This window comes from Salarias fasciatus, chromosome 23 (genome assembly GCF_902148845.1).
Source record: "Salarias fasciatus chromosome 23, fSalaFa1.1, whole genome shotgun sequence".
In the NCBI taxonomy this organism is placed as follows: Eukaryota; Metazoa; Chordata; class Actinopteri; order Blenniiformes; family Blenniidae; genus Salarias; species Salarias fasciatus.
Genome location: NC_043766.1, coordinates 572,292 through 591,815, shown reverse-complemented (window position 1 = coordinate 591,815; position 19,524 = coordinate 572,292). Strand labels below are relative to the sequence as shown.

The window sequence follows — 19,524 nt, the reverse complement described above, 5'->3', positions numbered from 1 at the left end:
CTCACTGGAGCTCCGGCTCTCCTTGGAGCGCATGCCGTGGACTCTCTCTCTCTCTCTCTCTCTCTCTCTCTCTCTCTCTCTCTCTCTCTCTCTCTCTCGCGCTCACTTTCCTCACCTCCATCGTCGACTTGCATCGTTTTTCAGAGGCTTATTCATTTATTTATTTCATTTTTAATTTGGGACCCAGCCTGGGGAGCGCGGCGCCGGTGGCGGTGCGCGCCATGCCGGCCGCCGGCCGCCTGCGGCCGATCCAGCTGATCCAGCTGACCGTGATCCTGCAGCTGGCGCTCCGGGAGACGGTGAGTCCGCTGGAACCCCCCCCCCCCCCCCGAGCACCGAGCCGCTTCACGTCCTGCTTCGGCCTCCACTCTGACCCCGTCGCTTTCACTTTGCCATTCGATCCAGTTCGCCTGACGTTTGATCTTCATCCCTGAATTTAACACTCCTAATTTCAGTCCTTTCATGCTTTCTGGTGACATTTCTCGCTTTTCCCTGCACAGAATATCAATGACGAGACCAGATTTTTCCACTGATCCCCTGTAACAGCAGAAACTGAAGCTAATTACGGTGAATGAAGGCTGCGCAGTTGATGCGTTGGCATCTTGACGTGCATCTGAATGTAAATGTTGACCAGTTTGAGCGTTAGAGGACAAGTCGTGGCCACAGGTTGTACAGAGGAGGTGTGCTGCCAGCTGCTGAGCCTCTCTCCAACTCTCCGGCTGTGGATTATGAATCCTCAAACATGGTTTATAAACTCAGAGGACAGATTTACACACGACTTTTGGAGTTTATCTCTGCCCACCCAGGGGAAATCCACTGGAAGTATGAAGAGAGGCAGACAGGCAGATTACGAAGGCTTGGAATGAGATTTTTTTTCTTTTCTTTATTTATTATTTTCTTTAACACACACACACACACACACACACCAAGAACAGCAGCCAGAACCTCGGTTCTGCTGCCACCATGCTGGACAGGACCGGTTAAAAAAAAAAAAAAAAAAAAAGAGACTTGGCATCTTAAGTGAAATGAATGTTTGTACCGTATGAGACATGTTTAGGGTTGTCCTCAGAAGTTTGAGAAAGTGATGGACAACTGAAGGATAAATGTTGTGAAAGTTGGATCAAGCGTAAGTTGTTTAACTCGTTCAGTTACTGTAAAATTAAAATTAACATTCATCAAAGTATAAAAATGAGATTTGAAAAATCTTAGCGAACAATAAGAAGGGTAAAGTCCGGAACACTATCATGACAGACCATCCAATACGCTCCTGTCATGTGTTGAATATCGTCCCTCAGACCGCCACAGTGGAACGTCTGTCTCCGGGGAAATCCCGCCCGTGTCAGGGAAAGCTTAGACAATGCTTCCCGCCGCGCCTGCTGTCAGATTGCGACTCTTCAAGTCACCGATTTCCTCAGATCGTTGTAGCTTCACATCCTCCATGCTTCCTCATTAACTTCCACTGTTATGCAGATGACGCACAGCTCGACATGTCAAACTGGAAGCTTGTTCTAAAAAGACCTGCTGTTTGCGCGTTGCTGTAAAATTCCGGTGAAAGATGGCTGCAGCCGATAGCCACCCGCCGGGACCGGGACTGAATTCGAATGACGGCACCGCCGCAAAATCAAAGGTCGCGGCCGTTATTGTCCAAGCTTCTGTTTGTCTCTCTCACACACACACACACACACAGTTCGTAGAGTTTTTCGATTTTGGTCAGTGATAGTTACACTACACAGTGAATTTACGACTCTGCATCCATTGACATAAAGACACACAGACGCAGCCCGGCACAATGCCCCCCCCCCCCCTCGCTATCTCTGCTTGCACAGCGCCCGGCCCGTTCGGAGCGCTCTGCTTCGTGTCACGCCGGCGCCGCTTAGATAAACCAGTCCTGACGGCTGGACTGCGATGAGCTATAAACCATCTTCATCCAGGGAAAGTATTCTGAAACCAGTAATAGTAATCATGTACTGATTTTCCTTCCTGAGTAAAGTAAATTCCCGGGAAGTAAATTTTCAGGAGCCGGTGAAGCTGCTGTGTTTGTGATACGGACAGTTCAAGAAAGCGCGAAACCGACAGATGCTGGGTTTAAAGTCCCCCGGCGCCGAGCAGGAGGCGTTTCTGCCCAGTGTTAATCCCGCACTCTGCAGAGCAGTGAAAACCGAGAGGTCAAAGGTCGCTCACCTGCAGCGCGGTCCATCTGTTTGACAGGCAGGTGTTCTCTAATTCCCAGATCAAGCCCGTCCTCCAGAGAAATCAATTAGCAGAAGCAGAAGCAATGAGCTTTAGCTTGACGGCGTGTTTTCTTTGCATATGTGAGTTTCACGCTTCATCTGACATTATTGTAGGTCCGCCTCCCGTTCGCCGTGCGTACGAGGCGTGAAGGGAAGTGACAGGCGGAGGCCGCCTTGACGAGCGCGGGTCAGGACTTTCAGAGGAAGTTGTCAAACGGCTCTGGTTTCAGCCGTCAGCGGTGCCGATTACCGCGCAGAGGTCGACATCCTCTTAAAGTCGGCCGAATGCAAACCAACCGATGTAGGGATAAGAGACTGGCGTTGTGTCTGTGCTCTTCAGACGGAGGCCATCCACCCAGACTGCGCTCTGGTGGCCCAGCACATGAAGACTCAGGAGGAATGCACCCGGGTCCTCAGGCGGGAGGAGAACAACCACTCTGCCAAAGCAGGTATGTCAGTCTGAGCCAAATGGACAGCGAGTAAATCTGAAACGAAGATTCCCAGTCCTTGTTTACTCGGCGCCTCCAATATTGCCTCGGAAAAATGCTTAATGTGATTTCACTTCAAAGTTTATCCATTTAAGTCTGTCCTCGTAATGAGCGTACATTAACCTTTCTCTTTACTCTTCTGGTAAATAAAAAGGACTTGAGTGCCCGTATCCTATTCATTCATTCATTCTCCAGACTTCCTTCCTCTGTGAATTGAATCTGTTAAGAGCCCCTCCAGCCTCCACCTCCACACATTAGACTTAAAAGCCGGCTTTCTGCTTGGGGCGCAGCTTTGCCGGCGGCCATCGGAGGCGCTGTGTGAGTGAACTCCAGCCGCTCGGGCTTGACACCTTCTCCCAAATGACGGGCTTTTTTGTTTCTGACTGCGCTTAAATCAAACACCCTGCCGACCTGGAGCAGCGGGTTGGCAGGATGTTTCCCTTCATCCGCTGATTGCCGTTCTCTCATCATAGCGTCGCACGCTCATTTGCTTCCTGTCATCAAATTAGCATCCTGCGCTCGGCAGCCGAGGCGAAGCTATAAGGAGACCCGATCAAGCGAGACGGCATTCAGTATCTGGCGCCCAGGTAGAAGGTGAAGCAGACCGGATCCAGCCTCCAGGCGCAACGCGCTCCATTCTCCATATCTGACGCTGGCTGGAAGGGTGGATTGGAGCTGAGCAGGAGCTCCATTTAATTCTGAGATATTGCATGTTCTTCCTTTGCACACAAGGAAATCCCACTAAAGGAATCTACTAAAGTCCTTGTATCTGAGAAACTTCAAATCAAATGAAACTTTCTAAAACATCTTTCATATTAGAAAAAAAAAAAACAACTCAAAGAGTCACAAGTGAACAGGTTGATGCTGGAGTCCAGGGGCTCTGTTTTCGGGGCGCGGCGCAGGGTCGAAGGGTCTTTCAGGCCTTGCAGTGGTCATTTCAACAGGCACAACACACGCAAAGCCAATACTGGTATTTTTGTTGACCGGTCAACTCCGATTGTGCCAGAATGGGTGAGGCTGGACACTAGGGGGAGCTGTGGACAGAATCAGTATGGCGCTAGGTGCGCTAACCGGCAAACCCCTTACAAAGTGTGAAAGTTCAGAAGAGACGATGTCTTTGTAAAACGTAAAATTACAAAATCAAAAGGCTAAGAAGCAAAAGAGGACAATGAAAAGAAATCATTTGGTGCAAAAATCGACTTGAAAAGGCGAAACACTCAGCCAAAGTGGGAATAGGGACACACTGAAAAACAAGGTTTAATGAGCTCATGAATATTCAAGCGCGCTCGCCGCGACTGTCCCGAGGAGAAGCTCTGAGGGCACCTGGGTCAGATCACAGCAGAAGGCGGCGGCGGTTTTTTTGGAAGACCGTCGGCTTCAATTATTCATGAAGGCGTCAAATTTCTATTTATTTTACACAAACCAGTCCCGCTGCACGTATGTGAAATGAGGAGAATAATCCTGCAAATCATGATTATGACTGACTCTCATTAAAAAATTACAAGCATGAGTTTGCTTTGTGCTGTTTGTGTTATTTTGAATGTCACTACACACATTCAGTTGTTGCTTTCTACTTGAATCCCTCACTCAATTTCAATTTATAATAGTAATTTTATTTCTGTATTTTTTAATAGCATTACTTTGTAAAAAATAGCGCATTCAATTCAATTAAACTGATTCCATAATTACGGCTGTCGGAGTAATCATGATTAATTAATGTAGGGATGGCTAAAGATTAAACTTTTCAATACGGCTTTTTTTTTTTTACACACAGAACTTGTATTAAACTGGTTTACATTGCAGAAGAAAATCCAAATAAAATGTAAAAAAAATATATATATATATATTTTTTTTCACTGCAAATGCACCGTTTCTAATATTTCTAGAATGTCTAATTTCCACACTTGTTGCTTGAGAGAGAAAAAGGCTTGTGTGCAGATCGTTTATGTTTGGCCCATTTCCAAGGGAAGTGAACGTGGCAAACCGGCTGCATTGTCATTTAGTATCTATTGTTTTTCATACGACGGGCCTGCACCGAAGATAATAGCTTCCAGAGAAATAAATGCTCATCATTGGATTATTTGGTCACTGTGAGTCAGATTTTATGGGTAGAAGGCTTTGAAACGGTGCAAATCTCCCATTTCAGACCCTTTCCTGTTTGCTGGGCAGTTTACCAACCGTCCACTGAAGGGAAAGACGGGGCAGATGTCTCATCCACTTCGTGTTAATTACCTCCACATCTCACAGGAAGCTCCATCAAAGCAGAAACATGGGAGGTCAGCGATAGAGAGAGAGAGAGAGAGAGAAAATGAGGAAATATCACGGAGACTGTCTTCTCCGCACAAGACAGAAAAAAAAGGATGTTTGCAATTAGACTCACAGCGAGCGGCAGACGATCCGCTGGATTTATGTGTTTGTGTGTCAGTGCTTGTTTCCACACAGCTTTGGCATTTCCAGCAGATCACTGCACATCTCTGTCCTCCTCGTATTTCTGTGCTGAGCCACTGCTGTCGCTTCACCAACAAATTACACAGGCTCAATAACGGGCTGGAAAGCACAGCAGTCAACGTTAACAACAGAGAAAAATAAACCCAATAAATAAAGGAGGAGAAGGAACAATGAATGTATCAACTTAAAGAAATAACAGCTTCTGACTTTGACTGTAAAGATTAGAAATGATTCACGAGCACAATGATCACTTTGCAGAGTCCAGTTCACAACGACAGCTCTCACCTGGGACTGACAGACTGACAGACCGACAGAATGACAGAAGAATGAACCAACGAACGAATGGCCAACTGACAAACCAACCGACCTGCCGACCTACCTACCTACTTACCTACCTACCTGCCTACCTACTTACCTACCTACCTACCTACCTACTTACCTAGTTATGTACTTACCTACCTACCTACACTGCAAAAAAAAATTTTTTTTTACTAATTTCAAAGTAAAAGTATCTTAATTTAAGAAAAAAAATCGGCCAATAGAACAAATGAAAATGTTCTTGATTTCAGAGAATTTCTCTTAAATCAAGTCTTTCTATCTTGATGAAATGTAATATTTAAGTGAATTTATCTTAAATCAAGAAAAAATAGACATTTTCATTTAAAACAAGTTTAATTAACCTTGCTCAGATTTGGATTTTTAGCAGTGTACCTACCTACCTACCTACCTACCTACCTCCTTGCCTATCTACATACCTCCTTACCTACCTACCTACGTACCTACCTGGGGCAACCCCCAGCTATGCGTAAAATAGCACCACTGGGCACCACCATGGGAGTGACAAAGGCTATGGCAGACCCCACCAACAGAAAAATCAGGAGGGGAGCCCCGAAGGTGGTTGGTCCTCCCATTGCGGCACCTACCGTCAGCTCCTGTAGCCAAGTTGGTACCAACCGTATGGGCCTGTCCATTCCGTTGGACACTACCAGCGAGGCTGAGAAGGGGGATCTGTCAACTGGGCATCTCAGTTCCTCCATAACTTCGCCCTGGCTTGTCCATGATCTCTCGAGATCGACAGAGCCAAAAAAGAATACCTACCAACTTACCTACCTACCCAACTACCTACCTACCTACCTACCTACCTATCTCATACTTGCCAACCTACCTACTTACCTACCTGTCTACCTACTTAGCTACCTACTTACCTACCTCCTACTTACCTACCTATCTACCTACTTAGCTACCTTCTTACCGACCTACCTACTTACCTACCTACCTACCTCCTACTTACCAACCTACCTACTTAGCTACCTTCTTACCTACTTAGCTACCTTCTTACCTACCTACCTACCTACGTCCTACTTACCAACCTACCTACTTACCGACCTGTCTACCTACCTATCTACCTGCTTACTACCGACTTACCTACCTACTTACCGACCTGTCTACCTACCTATCTACCTACTTACTACCTACTTGCCTACCTACCTACCTCCTTCTTACCAACCTACCTACTTAACTACCTGTATACCTACTTAGCTACCTACTTACCTACCTACCTACTTACCTACCTACCTACCTCCTACTTACCAACCTACCTACTTAGCTACCTACTTACCTACCTACCTACCTACCTCCTACTTACCAACCTACCTACTTACCTACCTGTCTACCTACCTATCTACCTACTTACTACCTACTTACCTACCTACTTACCTACCTACCTACCTCCTACTTACCTACCTGTATACCTACTTAGCGACCTACTTACCTACCTACCTACCTACCTCTACCTACTTACCTACCTACTTACCTACCTACCTACCTACCTCCTACTTACCAACCTACATACTTACCTACCTATCTACCTACTTAGCTACCTTCTTACCTACCTACCTACTTACCTACCTACTGACCTACCTCCTACTTACCAACCTACCTACTTACCTCCCTGTCTACCTACTTAGCTACCTACTTACCTACCTCCTACTTACCTACCTGTCTACCTACTTAGCTATCTTCTTACCTACCTACCTACCTACTTACCTACCTATCTACCTACTTACCTACCTGTCTACCTACTTACCTACCTACTTGTCTACCTCCTACTTACCTACCTACCTACATACTTACCTACCTACCTATCTACCTACCTGTCTACCTACTTACCTACCTACCTCCTACTTACCAACTTACCTACTTACCTACCTGTCTACCTTCTTACCTACCTACCTACCTACTTACCTACCTACTTACCTACCTACCTACCTCCTACTTACCAACTTACCTACTTACCTACCTGTCTACCTACTTAGCTACCTACTTAATTACTTACCTACCTACCTACCTCCTACTTACCAACCTACCTACTTACCTACCTGTATACCTACTTAGCTACCTTCTTACCTACCTACCTACCTACTTACCTACCTATCTACCTACTTACCTACCTACATACTTACCGACCTACCTATCTACCTACTTCCTACCTACTTACCTACCTACCTACATACTTACCTACCTACTTACCTACCTACCTCCTACTTACCAACTTACCTACTTACCTACCTGTCTACCTACTTAGCTACCTACTTAATTACTTACCTACCTACCTACCTCCTACTTACCAACCTACCTACTTACCTACCTATCTACCTACCTAGCTACCTTCTTACCTACCTACCTACCTACTTACCTACCTATCTACCTACTTACCTACCTACATACTTACCGACCTACCTATCTACCTACTTACTACCTACTTACCTACCTACCTACATACTTACCTACCTACTTATCTACCTATCTACCTACCTACTTAGCTACCTACTTACCTACCTCCTACTTACCAACCTACCTACTTACCTACCTATCTACCTACTTAGCTACCTTCTTACCTACCTACCTACCTACTTACCTACCTATCTACCTACTTACCTACCTACCTACATACTTACCGACCTACCTATCTACCTACTTACTACCTACTTACCTACCTACCTACATACTTACCTACCTACCTACTTATCTACCTACTTATCTACCTACTTACCAACCGACCTACCTACCTACGTACTAGCTTACCTACTTACCCACCTATCTACATACCTACCTACCTACCACCTACCGACCTACCAACTTACCTACCTCCCTACTACCTAAAGCGGTTCATTGAACCGGTCCAGTGGTCCCAGCTGACAACTGGTCAATGCAAAACACACCTTTTCCTGAACATGCGTGGAAGCTGCTCTTTCAAGTACAGAAAAGTGGAAAGACACAGTAATATAACTGACGCTGACAGCTGATCCTGGTCCACTCTAATGATAAGTACCTCATTCCAGAAATTACAGTTATACAAACCAAGTATGCAAAGGCGATCTTTAAATACACATTCATCCATTTCTAATCCAATCCAGGGTGAGATTGCAGCTGAGCATGGGCAAAGACAGGCCACATTATGGACAGGTCACTCACCCGTCAGAGGGAAGACAGTCAATCGCTAGTCTTCTACCAGCAGCTAGTGACCAGTTTGGGTCGAGGTTATCAACCCAGAGGAGGTACTAGGAGAACACTGACCGCTGGGCTGCTCTCTCAGACAGATGAGGACTGTGGATTGCTGTCATGGGTGACTCTGACCTCTAAAACTACCAAGTCCAGGAGAATTTAGACTAGGACCTTAAAGCTTTAGAGTGTAAATCTTGTAACTTGCTGTCTTTGTCATTCGGGAGTTTTCAGTCTCTTCTGAGCAATGTCCATTTGTTAAACCTGATTTCAAGCATTTTTTTTATTCAAATGACATTTGTTAAAAGATTAAAACTCAAGTGCATCCTGAAGAAGAGAACAGCTGAAGCAGTGGATCCAAAGTAACTGGGTGAATCTGAAAGTGCTGGTTTGGGATCGTTGCTTTCCGCCTCAGATTTCTCATCAGCACCTGTACTTTATAGCTTTAATTAAATGGATTTGCAAGCATTTACAAGGACAGATGAATAGAGTTGCTGTCTTTGGGGATACGTCCAATATCTGGATAGAGCACTTTTACACTCTGATTAGCCTCATTGATGAGATTGTATTAAGAAACACACCATTAAACAAATGGAGCAATATTGTGTTGGGAGGTGGCTGTGTATGTTTTTTCTGATAAACAGATGTCATCTAAAATCATAGCTTTAAAGGGAGAAAATGAATGAAATCAGGGTGGGGCTATGGAAAAACCTATTCACTGTAGCTCCTAGAAACCCAGCTCTGAACAGGGATTTTATGACGGATGTCTTCCAGTATTTAATGCATTTCCAAATGGGAAACAGTTAAATGTACCTTTACCAGTCCAGTAAAGGTATGAGGAGCAGTTGCATTGTAAAAGACAACCGTTTCAACAGGTCTTAAAACCAACTGCTTATTTCTCTCTCATTTCATAACAATATCAATGCAGAGAGGATATTGAAGCTTATTAACCAGCTGAACCTTTACTCCCCTAATATTTGCAGTAATATTGCAGCTGCAGCAACTTATTGAGCCATAAAAAGGAGAACAAAGGCTTGCAGCAGAAGAGAAATTAAAGAAGGACTTTAGGGAAGACATACTGATGTCTGTTCAGATTAATCCCCGCTTTGTTTATTGAGCCCATCCTCAACGAAGGCCAAAGCTCTGCTCATAACTTGTGCTTGATGTTTATTACAGCTTACATAATTGTTGAAGAAAGGAATCCTTGAAGAAACAAAACAGCGGCCTCTAAACACTCCAGCCTGGTTGGACTCATATCTGTTTCAGGGTTCAGATTCAATCATTACAGTAACTGCTGTCGGACCATACTTTATTTCGCTAGTAACTGATGTGCATGGCACTGAAAACTGCAAACCCTGGCGTGCTGAGTGAGTGATGGAGGAGAACGGCTGAATGGATCTGAATCGCGGAAAAAAAAATGTTTATTTTCTTCTTCCATCCCATGATGCTTTTTCTGCCTGGTCACCATAGTGTTCAGTGAGACGGGACACCAATACAGGCATGCATGGGCATAATGAGGATCAGCCTCCTACAGGACTGTAGCGCCGCTGAAGAGATGCACGATGGGAACCCGTCATTGTGCTCCGCATGCTTTGCCGTCAACAGGGCAACAGGTGCAGCCATTAATAACCGATGAGAAGCGGCGGTCTGCTCGTCCGTTGTTTTATCCTGCCGCAAACTATTCTGTAACGAGCGGCCTAATGGGCGAAAGACATGCCCTTTAACAATATCACACAGTGCAGCGAAACCCACATGAGAAGAGACTAAAACATTAAAAGGTGGTTAAAAAAAAATCCAGACAGCTGTCCTCAGGAAAGGGAGTGAAGCTTATTTCTAAAGTAATGGCAAAGTTAAAAGAAATATCTAGATTTCTATGATTGTGGAATGAAGCTTTTGAGGCGTTGTGCTCTCTTTTTTTAAAATGGAATTTTTAAATCGAGCATGTGAAATGAATGAAAAAGGGAACAGCTGGCTTCATCACTCCTTTTTTCACTTGGATGGTATTCATTATATATACATATTATATATTTTTATATTTATATCTCCCCATTTCCTCACTGTCATCAGTTTTGGACAATTACAGTTTTGGGAATAGAATATAGAGACTGTGTTTATCCTCATCGTACATGTATGATGAAATTTAGAAACAACTCTTTGGTGCAAATAGAAAAACAGGAAAGAAATAAGAATCGCAATAAATAACGTAAATATATATACACACAGAGCTGCAGGGGTTGGTTGAAGTTGCAGGAATTAGTTAAAGTTGCAGGGATTGGTTTCAGATGTCTCTTCGCTCATACTGAACAAGTTCATTTCTGGCATTAATCCTTTCTCTGTGACTCACACAGCCTTGCGTGAGAGCAGCCGCCGTCCCCGGTGTGCTGTTTGGATGTAGCTACATAGCTGCTGGTGTATTATTCCTTCTGAGAATGAACGGCATCAGCGTTGTACAACGAGACTGAGCGTCTGAATTTCCTCTAGATGCAATTGAAAGCTTGCATTTGTGCAACCAGAGGGTGAGCCCTGCTGCCATTTTCTTTCTGAAATAACCCCAACCTTCAATATCTGTCAGTTCATGTATCCAGAAGAGCTGGTGCCTCTAAGTCCATCTAATGCAGCTCCAGTTTTCACGCCGCTCACCAACCATCTCAGCCAGACAGTCAGGAATCTTGGTGTGACTTTGGACAACGATCTCAGACTCAACAAACAAATAGACTCTGTGGTCAGGGCGAGCTTTTTTTCAGCTTCGCCGGTTGGCCAAAGTCAAGTCATTTCTCAGCCGTCAAGACCTTGAAACAGCAATCCACGCCTTCATCAGCTCACGTTTGGATTATTGGAACGCCCTCTACATCGGTCTCAGCTGCCCCTGTTCGAGGCCAGGCTAAAGACTCATTTGTTTAGGTTCAGCCTGTGACTGTTGAGATTTTACTATATGTAATGAACGGACTTATTTTATATATATTTGTTTTTTTTGTTTTTTTTTTTTACTCACGTTTTTTTACTCATGTTGTGCACTTTGATCAGCCTGGGTTGTTGTAAAGTGCTATACAAGTAAAACTTGATTGAGTGATTGCGCTTCAGCTATTATAAAAAATCAATCAACTATTGATTGTTATCCCAAAAATTAATAAATGTATTTTAAGTGAAGCCCTGGACATTTTATGCTGTTGCTTATTTCCTATGTTTAATGAAGAACACAGAAACTCTGAATTCTAATTCAACTCTTTAGTCAAACACCTTCAGCAGAACAAGGTTTTAAAAAAAGAAAGACATCAAAACACACCTGAGAGACGCCATATAGACACCTTAGGGACGCCAGGAAGACACCCAAGAGATGCCATGAAGACAACTGAGATACGCCATAGAGACACCTGAGAGACACCATAAAGACACCTCAGAGCCATAAAGACACTTGAGAGACGCCATAAAGACACCTCAGAGCCATAAAGACACTTGAGAGACGCCATAAAGACACCTCAGAGCCATAAAGACACTTGAGAGACACCATAAAGACACCTCAGAGCCATAAAGACACTTGAGAGACGCCATAAAGACACCTCAGAGCCATAAAGACACTTGAGAGACGCCATGGACTCACCTGAGAGACGCCCTGAGAGACGCCATGAAGATGAAGACACCTGAGAGACACCACGAAGACACCTGAGATATGCCATAGAGACACCGGAGAGACACCATTCAGACAGCTGAGAGACCCCATGGAGCCACCTGAGAGACCCCATGAAGACACCTGAGAAACCCCATGAAGACACTTGAGAGACGCCATAGAGACCCCATGAAGACACCTGAGAGACCCCATGAAGACAATTGAGAGACGCCCTGAGAGACGCCATGAAGACAACTGAGATACGTCATAGAGACACCTGACAGACACCATAAAGACACCTGAGAAACCCCATGAAGACACTTGAGAGACGCCATAGAGACACCATGGAGACACCTCAGAGACCCCATGAAGACAATTGAGAGACGCCATGAAGACACCTGAGACACGCCATAGAGACACCATGGAGACACCTGACAGACGTCATAAAGACACCTGAGAGAGACGCCGTACAGATAAAGACTCCTCAGAGAGACGCCCTGGGAGACGCCATGAAGACAACTGAGAGACCCCATGAAGACAATTGAGAGACGCCCTGAGAGACGTCATGAAGACACCTGAGACACGCCATAGAGACACCTGACAGACACCTGAGAGACCCCATGAAAATAATTGAGAGACGCCCTGAGAGACGCCATGAAGACAACTGAGATACGTCATAGAGACACCTGACAGACACCATAAAGACACCTGAGAAACCCCATGAAGACAACTGTGACACGCCATAGAGACACCATGGAGACACCTGAGAGACCCCATGAAGACAATTGAGAGACGCCCTGGGAGACGCCATGAAGACAACTGAGATACGCCATAGAGACACCTGACAGACACCATAAAGACACCTGAAAGACGCCATGAAGACACCTGAGAGACCCCATGGAGACACTTGAGAGACGCCATGAAGACACCTGAGAGACACCTGAGAGACACCATGAACACACCTGACAGACGCCATAAAGACACCTGAGAGAGACGCCGTACAGATAAAGACTCCTCAGAGAGACCATGATTATTGCTTAATTTATCTAATGAAGAATAAAATAAAAATCAATGTGTTCCTGCGTTTTGCCACGGCTCTTTGGACCTAGTAACGAGTCTTTGCTGAAGCTCTTGGTCCGTCTTCCTCTCAGGCTGCTCCACGTTTTGGGACAACATCCGCTGCTGGCACCGCGTGGACGTGGGCCGGGTGGTCCGGGTCTCGTGCGCCAACGTGTCGCTGCTCTTCACTAACAACGAAGGTAAAATACTGGAACCGTTAACGGGGGGGGGGGGGATGACTCAGTACTGATGGGTCCCTGGACTCAGGCCGTGGGCTCGATCTGGCCTTCCCAGCCACGGGCCGTGACGCAGAGAAAACATTGAATTGGAAAATCAAAGAGTTCATGGCGAGAGGCGAAGTCGGCGCCGCTCGTTACGAGCTCTGCCGAGCCTCCCCGGAGCCTCGACCTCCAGCCTCCACTCGCATCCTGCGAAGCCCCGCGGGCGGTGCGCTCTCTCCACGCCGCCTCACACCGAGGCTAATGCGGCCGCGTACCGGCCGATCCGCCCACCGCTCAAACCCCCGCGCTGGATGCCAGGCGGGCATCTTCTCACCGATCGGCGCTCCCTCTCTCACATTAGCACGGAGAACCCGCCGACCCGCTGCTGCGTTCTGACTCCAGGCGTCTGATTCAGGCTTCGCTTCACAATGATTACAACTCTTATATAAAGTGTGCTCTTCATTCTATCGCTTCAAAACAGGAGCCAAATGAGACAAAATAAGAGTCTTAGCGTCAATGGTAATCATGTTAGATCCACATCTAACCTGCATCAGCACCCCCACCCCACCCCAGCCACTTTCAGATTCAGACCGTGTCCACGTGTTTTTCAGGTTACATCTACAGGAACTGCACTGAGGACGGCTGGTCCGACCTGTACCCTTCGTACGAGGAGGCCTGCGTGTTTGCAGAAGATGAAGAAGAAGACCAAAAGGTACAAGCTTCGACTTGGCTGAAGCGTCTTATTCATTTGAACTTTTCTCTGCTGCCACTCAGTGCACTGACACTCTAATGCCATTTTAATTACAGGATGATTCCCACCTGCAATTAGGCTGATTACATCTGGGAAAGGATTAGCTAAATGACAGTAAAGAGGCTCTGAATAAACTGATTGATGGCTTGTTTGTTTGGTTTTTCTTTTTGTTGGCTTTCTGAAGTAGTCTTTTAAAGTTGATTTTTCTGCAGCTTCCTGGTTCTGTTGTTACTGACTACAAGTGGACAAATGTCATATACGTAAAGACATTTCTGACAGTCCAGCCAGCTGAGCCGAGGGACAGGCACAAACTGAGAAAGCCTTGGATGGCAGAAAAAAACCCCGCCCAGGACTTGATGACTAAGGTTGACCTGATTTCAAGTCTGAGATGCTTTCTAACTGGACAAAGGTCAGTCGGTTGGTTGGCTGGTCGGTTGGTTGGTTGGTTGGTTGGTTGGCTGGTTGGTTGGTAGGTGGATGGGTTAGTTGGTTAGTTGGTTGACTGGCTGGTTGGTTGGTTGGTTGGTTGGTTGGTTGGTTGGTCGGTCGGTTGGTGGGTTGGTTGGTTGGTTGGTTGGTTGGTTGGTTGGTTGGTTGGTTGGTTGGTTGGTTGGTTGGTCGGGCGATTGGTTGGTTGGCTGGTTGGTTGGCTGGTTGGTTGGTAGGTGGGTGGGTTAGTTGGTTAGTTGGTTGACTGGCTGGTTGTTTGGTTGGTTGGTTGGTCGGTCGGTTGGTAGGTTGGTTGGTTGGTTGGTTGGTTGGTTGGTTGGTTGAGTGGTTGGTTGGTTGGTTGGTTGGTTGGTTGGTTGGTTGGTCGGTCGATTGGTTGGTTGGCTGGTTGGTTGGCTGGTTGGTTGGTTGGTTGGCTGGTTGGCTGGTTGGCTGGTTATTTGGTTGGTTGGTTGGGGTGTAACGAAATGGTCAACTCACGAAACAATACAAAATGCGAAACAAGACATTTTGCAACACGGTTCTTGTTTTATCCACAATCTTCTCACCGTCCTCTCGTCGTTCATATGGGAAGCCAGAAAAGATCCACTCAACCGATGTATCTGACGAAGGAGCGATAGCCTAGCAGCTTATTCGACTTCGTCTTCCTCCATATTGAAATGAGTGTTTTGCTACGGGAGGCGAGGAGAGTAAAAAATCGTCATTCTCAGTGGTACGCGGTGCCCTTTCGCGTTTTTTATTTCGTGCAATTATTTTGTGCGTCTTTGAATTATAATTCGTCATTCCTTATTTAGCAAAATTTCGTTACACCCCTTATATATATTTATATATATATATATATATATATATATATATATATATATATATATATATATATATATATATATATATATATATATATATATATGTATAAGAAAAGCATGAATAACTACTCTTGTCTTCTCTATGTTTCAGACCACTTATTTCTCCACCTTCAGACAGGTGTACACTGCTGGCTATGCTACGTCCCTCATCTCTCTGATAACAGCTATTTTTGTCTTCACTGCGTTCAGGTGAAGCCAGAGATTTCTCTTAGAAAAAAAAAAACACCAAAAAAAAGTGTGAAAAAGTGATTTTTAACTGAAAGAAAAATCCTCTCTGCTCATCAGGAAGTTTCACTGCACCAGAAACTACATCCACATCAATCTGTTCGTCTCGTTCATTCTGAGAGCCAGCGCCGTTTTCATCAAGGACAGGGTTCTTTTCTCTGATGAGGACCTGGACCACTGCTTCATGTCCACGGTGAGTGTCCCACCCTTCTGCTCTGACCATCAGTCTGATACGGTGCTGATGAAGTGAGCCATGAGGGCTGGGAGGGAGGAGGAGGAGAGGCTGGCAGCAGCAACAGCAACAGCAATGGCAGCAACAGCAGCAGCAGCAGCAAAAGCAGCAACAACAGCAGCAGCAGCAGCAGCAATAACAGCAACAGTAACAGGAGCAACAGCAACAACAGCAACAAAAGCAGCAGCAGCAGCAATAACAGCAACAGCAGCAACAGCAATAACAGCAACGGCAGCAGCAGCAGCAACAGCAGCAACAGCAACAGCAGCAGCAGCAATAACAGCAACAGCAGCAACAGCAATAACAGCAACAACAGCAGCATCAGCAGCATCAGCAACAGCAGCAGCAGCAATAACAGCAACAGCAGCAGCAACAGCAGCAACAGCAGCAGCAACAGCAACAACAACAACAACAAAAACAACATCAGGAACATCAACAGCAGCAACAACAACATCAACTACAACAACAGCAGCAGCAGCCTTTTGGCGATCAGCAACAGACTCGATATTTCGCCATAAACATTTTGCATCTGCAGATGACTGCTTGAGCAGAATCTCTGAGTTTGTATCTGTAAACCAGCTTCTGGCCCCGTCTGGACGCCTCTGTCTGATTGGATGGTGACTGGTCGGACTGTCCAATCAACACTGAGCCCATATAAGTGGCAATCAGTGGACGAGGAGAAGGTGATGGCCGGGGTTGAGTCAAAGAAGAAGCCACTGTGGTTGATTGAGTTATCCAGAAAATCTACTTACACATGACTAATTACAGGGGTGTAGGTGGCCTTCAGATTAGATCAGATTAGATTAGGTCAGATTAGATTAGACAGTCCCTGTATTTTCCCACAGTGGGAATATCTGCTGGAGTTTTCCACACCTTGCTGACCTGTATGGTCCGTCTTCTGTTCCTGTGTCTCCGCAGGCGTCCTGCAAAGCGGCCGTGGCCTTCTTCCATTTCTGCATCCTGGCCAACTACTTCTGGCTGCTGGTGGAGGGCATGTACCTGCAGACGCTGCTGGCGCTCACCTTTGTCTTCCAGAAGAAGTACTTCTGGGGTTACATACTCATCGGCTGGGGTGGGTGCTCCAATCTCTTCACAGCATGGTGTGGCCGTCCTCCCGCCTCTCACTGTGTTTCTCGGCACCGCAGGTTTGCCGCTGACCATCATCACAGCCTGGATCCTCACTCGAAATTTCTACGACAACAAGGGGTGAGTGAGGGGTGAGCCTCTACCGCGGCGTTTCCATGATACATGATGTTATATCGAAGCAGGTTCTGTACCTCGCACATGTTTCTGAAGCTGGTGTTGCAACTGGAGCCATATGCATCAAAGCCCCAATCGAATTTCACACGCCGTGTTCCGGCGGCGCCCTGTCGGACACCGTACATCAGCGGCGGGTTCGGGTTGATCTCATTACTGCCCCGCCGTGCGTTTCAGGTGCTGGGACGACATGGATGTGGCCTTCATCTGGTGGATCATAAAGGCTCCCATAACCGCATCACTGCTGGTGAGTCCGCGGCGAAGAGGGTTATGGCGCTCTTCAATCTCGGATCTGCAAAACGTCAAGGACGATGATCCACCGCCGACTGACTTGTGTGCGTTTGCTGAAGGTGAACTTTGTCATCTTTGTCAACGTGATCCGGATCCTGGTCCAGAAGCTGAGGTCTCCCGGCGTCGGCGGCAATGACGCCAGCCACTTCAAGTAAGATGCGTCCCAACGTCCGAACCGGCGGGAGAGGGGGGCGGGGCCAAGCGTCTGTTTCTGTTTTCTGTGTCTGCAGGCGGCTGGCCAAATCCACCCTGCTGCTCATCCCGCTGTTCGGAATGCACTACATGCTGTTCGCCTTCCTGCCAGAGACCATGGGGGAAGACGCCCGGATCCTGGTCGAGCTGGGTGTGGGCTCCTTTCAGGTGAGAGCAAAACGGAACGGCGGCAACGCAAGGAGGGAGGCGCTTCCTGTGTAACGGCCATCTGTTTCTCCTCTGAAGGGCTTTGTCGTGGCTCTGCTCTACTGCTTCCTGAACGGAGAGGTGAGACGCTTCAACTCATTTCTAACGCAGCGCACTTCATCCAAAACAAAAACCTGGCGAAACCAATAAGTACCACGGTCTCCAGGTGCAGGCAGAGCTGAAGAAGCGCTTCTGGAAGTGGCAGACCCAGAGCTACCTGAGCTACAGCAAACGGCGGCGCACCCTCTTCACCGAGAGCAGCACGGTCACCCAGATCTCCGTTCTGGACAAGTCCAGCCCCAAAGACCGGGCAGCGGCGGCGGCAACAGCGGCGGCAGCCAGCAGCGTGTCGGCAGTGTGAAGCAGCCAAAGCAAACACCAATCCACAATAAAGCTAGAGTTTACCTGCGCTTTACCATGACTTTTCTCTCAGCAACATTCGGTGGCCTTGTTCAAGCAAAGTTATGAATAAGACGACCACTGTGGAACCGCTAGGCTGCTGAGGAACCGCTAGACCGCTGAGGAACTGCTAGACCGTGGAGGAACTGCTAGACCGCTGTGGAACCGCTAGACTGCTGAGGTGCCGCTAGACCGCTGTTTACCTACCTTCTTACCTACCTGCCAACCTACCTACCTACCTTCTTACCTACCTGCCTACCTACCTACCTAACTACCTACCTACTTACCTACATACTTACCTACCTACCTACCTACCTACTTACCTACCTACCTTCCTACATACTTACCTTCTTACCTACCTGCCTACCTACCTTCTTACCTACCTAACTACCTACTACCTACCTACCTACATACTTACCTTCTTACCTACCTGCCTACCTACCTTCTTACCTACCTACCTACATACTTACGTACCTACCTACCTACTTACCTACCTACCTACCTACGAACCTTCTTACCTACCTACCTATCTTCTTACCTACCTACTTACCTACCTACGAACCTTCTTACCTACCAACCTACCTTCTTACCTACCTACCTACCTACCTACCTTCTTACCTACCTACCTACCGACATACTTACCTACCTACCTATCTACATACTTACCTACCTACCTACCTATCTTCTTACCTACATAATTACCTACCTACCTACCTACCTACCTACCAACCTACTATGTTGTGTGAACTGATTCTATTGTTACATCCTGTTCTGTTGTTGTGTTGTTCAGATTAGACTGTGTTGTCGGTTCACTCCAGTCTGAAGGTGCAAATGGCGTCGAGAAGCACTCTTACCCAGCCTCTGTGTTTCAGCACGAGTTGTGGCTCGCTACCGCCACCTGGTGGACACACGTGGCATTACACTACACACGTTGAGGCAACAAGTTAAAAACATTTATTGTTGATACTTTGATAATGTACAAAAACGTGACTTTAATGTGTAACACACACACACACACACACACACACACACACACACACACACACACACACACACAGCCAACTGTTCAACAGAAGACAACCACTATCAAACAAGTAAAAAAGAG

The 19,524-nt window shown here is 46.5% G+C and overlaps 1 protein-coding gene across 1 annotated transcript; it reads left to right on the top strand.

The window, feature by feature from the left end:
- Positions 1-221: 221 nt before the first annotated feature.
- On the top strand, positions 222-18,381 carry ghrhrb (growth hormone releasing hormone receptor b). Its single transcript, XM_030083613.1, has 13 exons — positions 222-299; positions 2,572-2,680; positions 13,424-13,531; positions 14,164-14,264; positions 15,708-15,805; positions 15,902-16,034; positions 16,992-17,145; positions 17,219-17,279; positions 17,508-17,577; positions 17,681-17,772; positions 17,852-17,981; positions 18,060-18,101; positions 18,187-18,381. The coding sequence occupies exons 1-13, from the start codon at positions 222-224 to the stop codon at positions 18,379-18,381; spliced, it is 1,371 nt and encodes a 456-aa protein (XP_029939473.1).
- Positions 18,382-19,524: the final 1,143 nt, after the last annotated feature.

Coding starts and splice junctions, on each gene's coding strand:
- ghrhrb (XM_030083613.1), top strand. CDS start 222: ATGCCGGCCGCCGGCCGCCTGCGGCCGATCCAGCTGATCCAGCTGACC. Junction 17,578..17,680: donor CCATAACCGCATCACTGCTG/GTGAGTCCGCGG, acceptor CGTTTGCTGAAG/GTGAACTTTGTCATCTTTGT. Junction 17,773..17,851: donor AATGACGCCAGCCACTTCAA/GTAAGATGCGTC, acceptor CTGTGTCTGCAG/GCGGCTGGCCAAATCCACCC.